At 37.6% G+C, this 9633-nt stretch overlaps 1 protein-coding gene across 1 annotated transcript; it reads left to right on the forward strand.

The window, feature by feature from the left end:
* Positions 1-2824: 2824 nt before the first annotated feature.
* On the forward strand, positions 2825-4688 carry LOC107598151 (potassium voltage-gated channel subfamily A member 10-like). The gene has a single exon (XM_016289423.1). The coding sequence runs from the start codon at positions 2961-2963 to the stop codon at positions 4647-4649; it is 1689 nt and encodes a 562-aa protein (XP_016144909.1). The 5' UTR covers positions 2825-2960; the 3' UTR covers positions 4650-4688.
* Positions 4689-9633: the final 4945 nt, after the last annotated feature.

Consider the following 9633-nt stretch of genomic DNA (forward strand, 5'->3'; position numbering starts at 1 on the left):
TGCTAGTCGGCATGCAGTTGCAAAACTACTTAACATCAGACCGTCTAAAGTGGACTGGCAAGATAAAATATTACCTTAATTATTGGCCTGAAAGCTTCTCTGGTAGGCTGAATTGAAAACTAATTGAAAACTGATCATTTGTCCATGGGTTAAACTGACATAAAACTCAAGAAAAATTCCAGCTAGAACTGAAACCAATTTTACAGCCTGATGGCTTAAAAGAACCATTTACATTCCCATTTCTTGAAAATAAATGTGCCGGTGTTTTAAAAAAGAGCTTTTCTAATCTGAAGAACTAAAATGAAACATTTTTCAATTTCCAAACATCCATATAGTAAACTGAGGAAAACTATACAGTGATAAACATTCAATTAAATTGCCCAACCAGAATAGCTGATTGTCAATTTTTTTTCAGTTTATCATTCATTATATCAGTGAGGATGAGTGACCTTGAAAATCTCTGATCATGTGAGATTCCTTGTCTCTTCTTCTATATTCTATGCTTGTGCTTGATATATGTTTTTCTAAATATTTTTTCCATTCTTTAATCAGTGTTGTAATTTGTGTCCCTTGTATAATGACAGTCTCCCTCTCTCTCTCTCTCTCTCTCTCTCTCAGTGACGCACATGCTCTCTGTTTTCTGGTCAGTGGCAGCTGAGCAGGATGACTCATTTTTGACATCTTTAATTAAACATCTGTCCGTGCCTCTCAACCACCCAGCCACACATTTGAGATTTAGCCTGATAATGTAGCACATTTAGAAATATCTAGCACCTGTACATGCATGAAATAAAATCATTTTTATTTTGAAAATTTTTTATTTTGAAAATGAACATTCTTAAATCTGTTATTATTATTTAAATTATTTTTAGCGGATTGCTCACTGGTAGCTAATGTGTTTAAAGCGGTTTTAAGTATATATAAGTATATTTCTAGGGTGTTCAGGATGATTACTAGGTGGTTATTCGATTTACTGATGTGATGTGTTGCCAAGTATGGTGTCCCATACTCGGAATTTGTGCTCACACGCACACCACACACCCGGAGCAGTAGGCAGCAATTTTTGTTGCGGCATCCGGGGAGCAGTTGGGTTCGGTGCCTTGCTCAAGGTTTTCCCCTCAGTTGTGGTATTGAAGGGGAAAGAAAGGACTGTACATTCATTCCCCCACCTACAATCCCTGCCGGTACCAAGACTCGAACCCGTGACCATTGGGTTACAAGTCCAACTCTCTAAAAGAGCCAATTGCAAGTTTCTGAGCTCATCCCTGATATTCTGGTCTCTAGATTGACCTCCGATTCTCTCATTTAATGTTGACCCCAAAGTCACTTATGGTAAAAATTTAAAAGCACAATCGTAGATCCGAGGTTGTGTTCACATCGGTAATACAAACGTGTGGGACGAGTTGTGCTCTGAATGTTAATACTTAGGCTACAGGGTTTTGAAAATATATGAAAGTTAATTTGAGCAATAATAATAATAGTGTAGGCATCACTAATATTAATTTATTTCCTGATATGCTGCTTTGTATTTATTCAAAATTTCATTGAAATGTTTTAGGTTTTCAGGCTTAAAACCATGGGGAGAAAAAATATTACTTTTTGGCTCTACAAAGTGCCGTTGCTAATGACTTGTAGTACAGCTTGGCTGATAGCACTGCAACATTTCCTCTGAACCCAGTGCAGGTCAGTGGAATAGTAAGTGAATTAGATGAGGGCCGATTGTTTTCCCCACTGTCTTGGCCTTTACTGGGCCAGCAGTTTATCTTTCTCTCTCTGCTTCCTTCCCTCTGCTACTATCTCTCAACTTCTCTTCCAGCAACTCTCTTATTCTCCAACACTGCCTCACAGGCCAGGACTCTGGTGTCAAGTGTTTGACAGGGGTTACACTTTAGCTGAGGTGATGTCCAGCCGACTGTTATGTCAGAGGTGTGTGACCATAGATACTGGAAACGTCCGTGTCACATTAAGAACAGCAGGGAACCCATCCAAATGTCTGTTCACATGTACGAAACTTAAGTTTCTGACAGTGAGGGGAAATGGGAAAGCAATTAAGCTTTGCAAAAGTATTTAAATTAAATTCTTAAAGCATTTGTGTGTTCATGTGAATGGGTGTCCAGGTCACATTTTATCCTAAAATAAAAATAAAATGGTAATTGTAACATTGTAATTCCCTGCTTTCTTTCATTTTCAGACACATACTTTCATGATAATTAAGCCCTCTGGTTACACTTTAGTTTAGGGACCAATTCTCACTATTAACTTGTTGCTTATTAGCGTGCATATTACCAGCATATTGGCTGTTTATTAGTACTTATAAAGCACATATTTATGCCTTATTCTGCATGACCATATTTTAGATCCCTTAATTCTACAACATACCTAAACTTAACAACTACCTTACTAACTGTTAATAAGAGGGGGTAAAATATGACCTTGACATATTGTGAGATGCGTGAGATTCACATGCATGATATAATATTCAATTTGATTATATATTATTGTAAACAAGAGATAACGTATCAGTCTGAAAGAGGATGATACTTATTACTATTTCCTTCATGGACTGTTATAGATGTGTGAAATATGCCATCACTCCCACATTTGCAGTTTAAAAGCGATTCACAGCAAAATCAAAAATAACCCAGCGTCGACTGACATTTTTGGAAGTATTGTGATGCTGACACCTACCAAAATATGTCACCTTTGCCAGCTGCTCTCCTCAGTGCTTCACCCAGGCCAGTAACCAAGAAACAATGTGCTTGTCAAACACCATTTACTGGAGTTTTATTGGTCAAAAATAGATTTAAACTCTTCTTCTTTGTTTTGCAGGTCACGCACCTTTTATTCTTCCTCATTGTGTTGACCTCCACCTCAAAATCAAATGCCGAAGAGAATTTGAAATATTGAACCAGTGGGTTTGTTCTGGTTGAATTTGGTGGCTGTCTGATATCTGGATCCACATGACTGTCCAGGCTGGAAGGATAGAGGTGGCGCTAGTTGACTTTGAGGGTATGGAGAATACTAATGGTGTGGACAATTTCAATGACCCAGACTATCCCAATGAGATGACGGCTTTGAGGGTAGAAATCCCAGAGTTTGGACCTGGCAGCACCTACTGCAATTCTGCAAAAGTGTTGCCATATATAGAGAAGACCCCACAAAATCTGGACAAACCGCAATCACCTGTCCTACCCCCTCACACGAGGAGAGGTCGTGCCAGCTGCACTAGTCTGATTTCCAACTGGAAGTTACTTGTGAACAGTGAAGGATCACAAAGTGAGACAATCTTCAGTAAACTGGCCAAAGAATATGAGGACTTGTTTATTGATAAGCGACCTCTTGATGAAGGCGATCAAAAGATTATCATTAACATTGCCGGTCTTCGCTTCGAAACCCGTCTGAGGACCCTCGACCAGTTCCCAGACACCCTTCTGGGCAACCCAATGAAAAGAATGGGCTATTTTGACCCCATGAGAAACGAGTATTTCTTTGACCGCAATCGTCCGAGCTTTGATGGGATCCTGTACTACTATCAGTCAGGGGGGAAGGTCCGGCGTCCTGCGAACGTACCTTTAGATGTCTTCGCGGATGAGATTAACTTCTACGAGTTAGGACAGGAAGCCATGGACCAGTTCCGCGAGGAGGAAGGCTTTATCAAAGACGTGGAGACCCCACTGCCGCCCAATGAGTTTTACAGGCAGTTCTGGCTTCTTTTTGAATATCCCGAGAGCTCAAACGCAGCCCGAGGGGTCGCGCTCGTTTCCATCCTCGTCATCGTCATCTCCATCATCATATTCTGCATAGAGACTCTCCCAGAATTCCGTGAGGACCTGGAGATTTCCTTCAACCAGACGCATCCTTCAGGTGCTCCTCCAAGTGCCTCTCCCAAAACCATCACCAGCACCTTCTCCGACCCCTTCTTCATTCTTGAGACTGCATGCATCATCTGGTTCTTCTTCGAGTTCTGCGTGCGTTTCCTGGTTTGCCCCAGCAAGCGGGAATTTTTTAACAACATCATGAACATGATTGACATTGTCTCCATTATTCCCTATTTCGTCACTTTGATAACTGAGATCGTGACCACCACCAATAAGTCCAACACGGGGCAGAATATGTCCCTGGCCATCCTGCGAATCATTAGACTGGTGCGAGTCTTCAGGATCTTTAAACTTTCCAGACACTCCAAAGGGCTGCAGATCCTGGGCCAGACGCTCAAAGCCAGCATGAGGGAACTTGGCCTGCTCATCTTCTTTCTCTTCATAGGCGTCATCCTCTTCTCCAGCGCCATCTATTTTGCTGAGGTGGATGATCCCAACACCCAATTTGTTAGCATCCCTGATGGATTCTGGTGGGCAGTAGTTACCATGACCACTGTGGGATATGGAGACATGTATCCTATTACACTAGGCGGTAAGATGGTGGGCACTCTATGTGCCATTGCTGGGGTATTGACCATCGCCCTGCCTGTGCCTGTAATAGTCTCCAATTTCAACTACTTTTACCATAGAGAGAGAGATCAGGAGGAAAAGCAGCCCATAGCTGAGACAACCGGACAAGATTTAAAATCAGGGAACAATACAAAACATGGAAGTAGTTCTTCTCTGAACAAGGCAAATGGGAGCTGGCAGACTGGTAAATCAAAGTTTTAAAACCCATATCGAAACTTCATTTTCATGAGTGTGAATCTCATTAAACATATTCAGGTCCTATTTCACAACAAAATCAAGAGATTATATTTTGCATAAAGAAAATAGTCTATTTTAGTATCACTGCAAGTTTTATCATAACAAATAAACACATTATCATTCCAGTTCTCAGTAATGCATCTGGATGTTTTACCTTAATTATTTTGTAACTGTTATTATTCTCAATGGCGATTTTCATTAGATTCCCCTTAATGTAGTATTTTATTTATCTTTATCGTTTAAAGTGCCCCTATTATGCCATTTTTAAAGTTCCTAATATTGTTTTGGGAGGCTCCTGCAACAGGTTTACATGCATGCAAGGTCAAAAAACACTTTAATTTTCTCATAATTTACATTTAATTTCACTGCATTTCTCAATGATTCGTAAACGATTGGTACGAAGCAGTTCGAAAAAACAGGCTCTCTAAACACCTCCTTTCCGTGAGCCTACTCTTCTCTGATTGGTCAGATGACCCAATCTTTTGTTATTGGTCTACCGCATACAGCGCATGTTGGAAACAAAGCACCAATTGCCATAACTGAATGACAGCGCCATAGAGAATGTATGGAGAGAAAAGATGGTTTCAATTTTACCTTATAAATTCAAGCCTGAGTCCAATGATGAAACGTCTAGTTGATCAACCAGACGCTGATTCGCAAGCACAACTGGAGTAGGATGTTTCTCAGTGGTAAGTGTCAACTTAGTTTGTGGTAGATATAAGACGTGATAGCAGAGTCATTGTTATAACTTATTTAGGTGTACATGTGGGAACTGTATCAGAATGCCAAGCGAAGGTGAAAATGCCCAACGTAGAACATAGGCCGGCATTATGCAAATGTGTTACCCAGTGACATGTCGCCATCACAGAAGTGGTATTCGAATTCCTGATGACTCGTTTAGGTGATTCAGAGTCAAATCTTTTTTTTTTCTTTCTTTTTTGAGAGACAATAACTTTATTTACCGTGCACTGTCGGCTTCACAACTTTGCAGATATTTTATATTCACAGACAGCTACATTACACACTGCATGAAAGGCAATATTCAAAATGGCATATTAGGGGCACTCTAAATGCTTTACAACAAGTACTTCCAAGATTAATAAATGAATGTTCTTCACAGGTTTTGTGAGATTCAGCCAATAATGTTTCATTTTTAGTGCTTCAGCGTTTCTGCTTTTTTTTTTTTTTTTTAATTCTTGGGAACAGATTATTATAAATGCTACCTAACTTGAATGATATGAATGTGATTAGAGTTTATCTAAAAAAAAAACAAGTAACAGAATTTAAATTTCACGTTAGATATCCATCTGTGTTGCATAATCATTTTATTAAATAATAATTCAAACTAAACCTTCTCATAATCTCATAAACCTACCACATCAGGTCCACTATGTGCAATTAAAAATTACAGAATCACTCTGAAAATTAAATGACGACTGCACTGTTATCAAGTGTGTTTGGTTGGCTCAATGCTTCCACCAGCAAACTACAATTTTGGGTAACCTGCAAAATGACACTTTTAACATTTATCTTTAACACCATAGTCTCTATATATGTTTTTCTAATATAATTCCAATTTAAGTAATGTATTTCATAAATGTATCATTTTGCATTTGAAATGATAATCATTATGGTTTGTTGTGGCACTTTAGAGGAAGCTCAGCCAATGAAGAGGAGAAATGCATTCAGAGTTTTCCACTTACAGTCCATATTCATTTCTATGAGCTTAACAGTGCCTTTCACTCAGATGGGTTGAACCTGTTGCAGGCATGCCGTCATACAGGTTTTATATTGAGTGGAATTCCCTTGTATTAATGGGGAATGTTGTCTTGATTCGAATTAAATATATATGCATAGACCTAACACGACTTCCAAGTCTTGTCCTCTTTCTCAGATTCAACAGTTACCCAGAGAAGGTTAGATAAATTAAGAATTTTCTTTGAGAAAAACATCCTGAAACAAGATAAAGACATTCATTTTTTTTATTATTTAGCTAAATAAGTGAAAATATATAACATTTTGTTGGAGAGAGAATCAGGGATTCTCACTGTATTATATAAATTGTTTTGCAAACTTGTTAATCTTGGTGAGCTGTTCCCCAAGACAAACTGGATATAAACACATATTTTCATTGTGTTTTTGATGTTTTAACTGCTGCTATTTTATATTTACCTGGAGTTACATCATTTTAGTATGAAGAAGTAGTGTGTTCTTGTTCTTTTAATAGGTGTCATTGTTAATCTGACATTTATTTGCACATTTTGCCTCTATAATGATGGTTCTTCTAACTGAACATTGTGGTGGTTGTGCTAGAGAATGAACTGTACATTTGAACAAATCCTTTTATTCTATAATTAGAATCTAATGAGAATATTCAAAGCCTTCAAAATATTAATAAGGAATCTTCAGGAACTTGAAAACCATGTGCTTAGCCTGACAACTGATCATATTTGGTTGTAAATTTATGACTGTAAATATGTGAGAACATAAAGCCATTAAATGTGGTAATAATTGTGTACTGTATGTATTAAAATTATGCATTGTGTAATCGTTGCAGTGTTTGACCTGAAATGCAAATCACAGTGAAATGAAGCTCAGGCTGCTGCAATGGTCACTTCAGAACTTGTTTCAATAATTTGCATTACAGACTTGCATTTCTTAGCTGAAATAGTAATTTTGTTCTTTTATGTTAGACATGACATGTTCCTTTACTGAGATAAATGCATTTTTTTTCTTTTAGATTTTCATAATTTGGCAGGACAGCAAAGACTTTGCCTGTGAGCATAAAATTGTTCAAAAAGTAAAATATGGAAATCCTCCTGCAGTGTGACTGTTCTCAATATGAACTGCAATATACAGAAACCTATTGAAATGAATAATGTGAAACGTAGTTCAATTAAAAGATATTGGCATTATCTTATTGGAGTGTGTTATCACAAATGACTAGTTATGGATTTACACATTACCTAAAACAATTTAATTGTGGCATGACTGTCCTAATCTTATAAAGAAACATTCAAATGAGCAATATAGATACAAATGCAATTAAAAGATGCCTTTAAAATTGTGACTTAGCATTTTTCCAATAACCTGCATTCATGTATTTAAATCACACCAGTGTTTTACATTAGTCGGCTGGTATTGTAGTCAGAAAGTGTCGAGAAGTTATCTGGCAGTCAGGTCTTTGAGGTCCCCCACCTCTCTGAAAACCCCTCTTCCTCATTCACTGTTATATAAGATGCCCTCATTACCGGCAATAACAGGCTTGACTTTCACTGTAACCTGACCAGCTCTTCTTTTTTTCTTTCATCAGAGACAGATCATAGCCATGCTTCCTTGTTTGTCTCACATTGTTGCTTGGCTGTTTAATCACCTCATTCACTATTCACATACATTACTCCACTAATATATGAATAAAAACACGTGTCCATGCTGAATTCATTCAGTGAGATGCTCACAGGATATAGTTCTTAAGGAGCTAGCCGCTTATAGTGTACAGCAGTTCATTGTTGTGTGCACTTGATAATGTCCACTATGGTTTCGGACACCTCTACAAATGCCTGCCCCCTCAAATACTGCACTATATAAGAGTATCGGGGCGATTTTGAGCACAGCCCGTCTCTTTTTTCAGTGTAAAATGAATAGTTGGATGTGTCTAAAGAGTATGAAATCATTTAACTACCACAGTTTTCTTAATTATCTTGTGAAAAAGAATGGGCTTAACTGTATATATATATATATATATATATATATATATATATTTTTTTTTTTTTTATGTACTTGCAGGCAATGTCATATTGATGAAATTAAAGTGCCGTTAAAGTGTACTTAAAGGGAGTTTACTTTACTGTTTTAACACACTTTAATAAGCGACAAATTAAATGTCAAACATTTTACTTTAAAGTACATTTCAAATCATTATAATCTTTTGTCATGCTTTCCAAAAGTACACTTGTTTTGATGTGTTGACTAACATACTAAAGCACATCTAAAGTACTTAACTCTAGTGTAATATTTGGAACATACAGTATACAGCAGGCACAATGATATTACGCAGCACCTGAAAATAGTCCCCAGCTAGGTAACTTCCAATAAGCCTATTTTCAGGCACTGCGTAATATCATTGTGCCTGCTGCACACATGGTACAGCAGCAAAGTTCCTTGATTAATACGCCGGAATGAGAGTATAGTTCCTAGCCATATCGGCCTAAAAAATCGGAGCTTTTCATCTTCCATCAGTCTTAGTACATGATGTAACTACAGAAGAGTCAAGTTTTAAATAGGAAAAATATAGAAACTCTTTGGTCATTTTTGAGCGAGATGCTAACGGTCTAATCAGATTCAATGATCTATGCTAAGCTACAGCTAAAAGTGCTACCGCCAGACCCGGAAATCGGCTGAATGGATTCGAAAACAGTAAAACTCAACTGTTTAACTCTAGGGGAGTTGGAAAATGAGCCTATTTTCAAAAATAGTGGAGTGTTCCTTTAAGTGTATTATTTCCATATTAAGTACTCTTTTTAAAAATATGCTAAAGTGTACTTCTTTTTTTAAGGGTTGTGTTGATGTATTTCCTGTTGAAACTGGAAGTTGGGCCAGAACATAAGAAAGTACTCATCCCCTTTTAATTATATAGCATTCGTATACATACTTGCTAAATGCTAAAGCTAGTCAGAGGCAGGCAGTATATAATGTGTAGTACATCTGCTAAAAGTTTATTGTTGTCAACTCTTAGGAGCTATTAGCATAGTCTCAAAGCTAAGAAATTAGCTACAAACTCTAGTGAGTTTCACTAGTGAGTCAAACATAGTTAAAATGAGGATAGGACAGCATTACCTCTTTTCAAATTCACAAACTGCACAAAGATCAACTCTGTGACTTGTTTTATCTCCAGTAATAATAGTTTTGCCTCCTGGCAAAAGCCCCAGGAGTGATCACTGAAGAACAG

The sequence above is a fragment of the Sinocyclocheilus grahami genome, unplaced genomic scaffold (genome assembly GCF_001515645.1).
Source record: "Sinocyclocheilus grahami isolate Dianchi unplaced genomic scaffold, SAMN03320097.WGS_v1.1 scaffold245.1, whole genome shotgun sequence".
Lineage (NCBI taxonomy): Eukaryota > Metazoa > Chordata > Actinopteri > Cypriniformes > Cyprinidae > Sinocyclocheilus > Sinocyclocheilus grahami.

What these genes read in the sequence shown, in the direction of transcription:
- LOC107598151 (XM_016289423.1), top strand. Translation starts at nt 2,961, where the DNA reads ATGACTGTCCAGGCTGGAAGGATAGAGGTGGCGCTAGTTGACTTTGAG.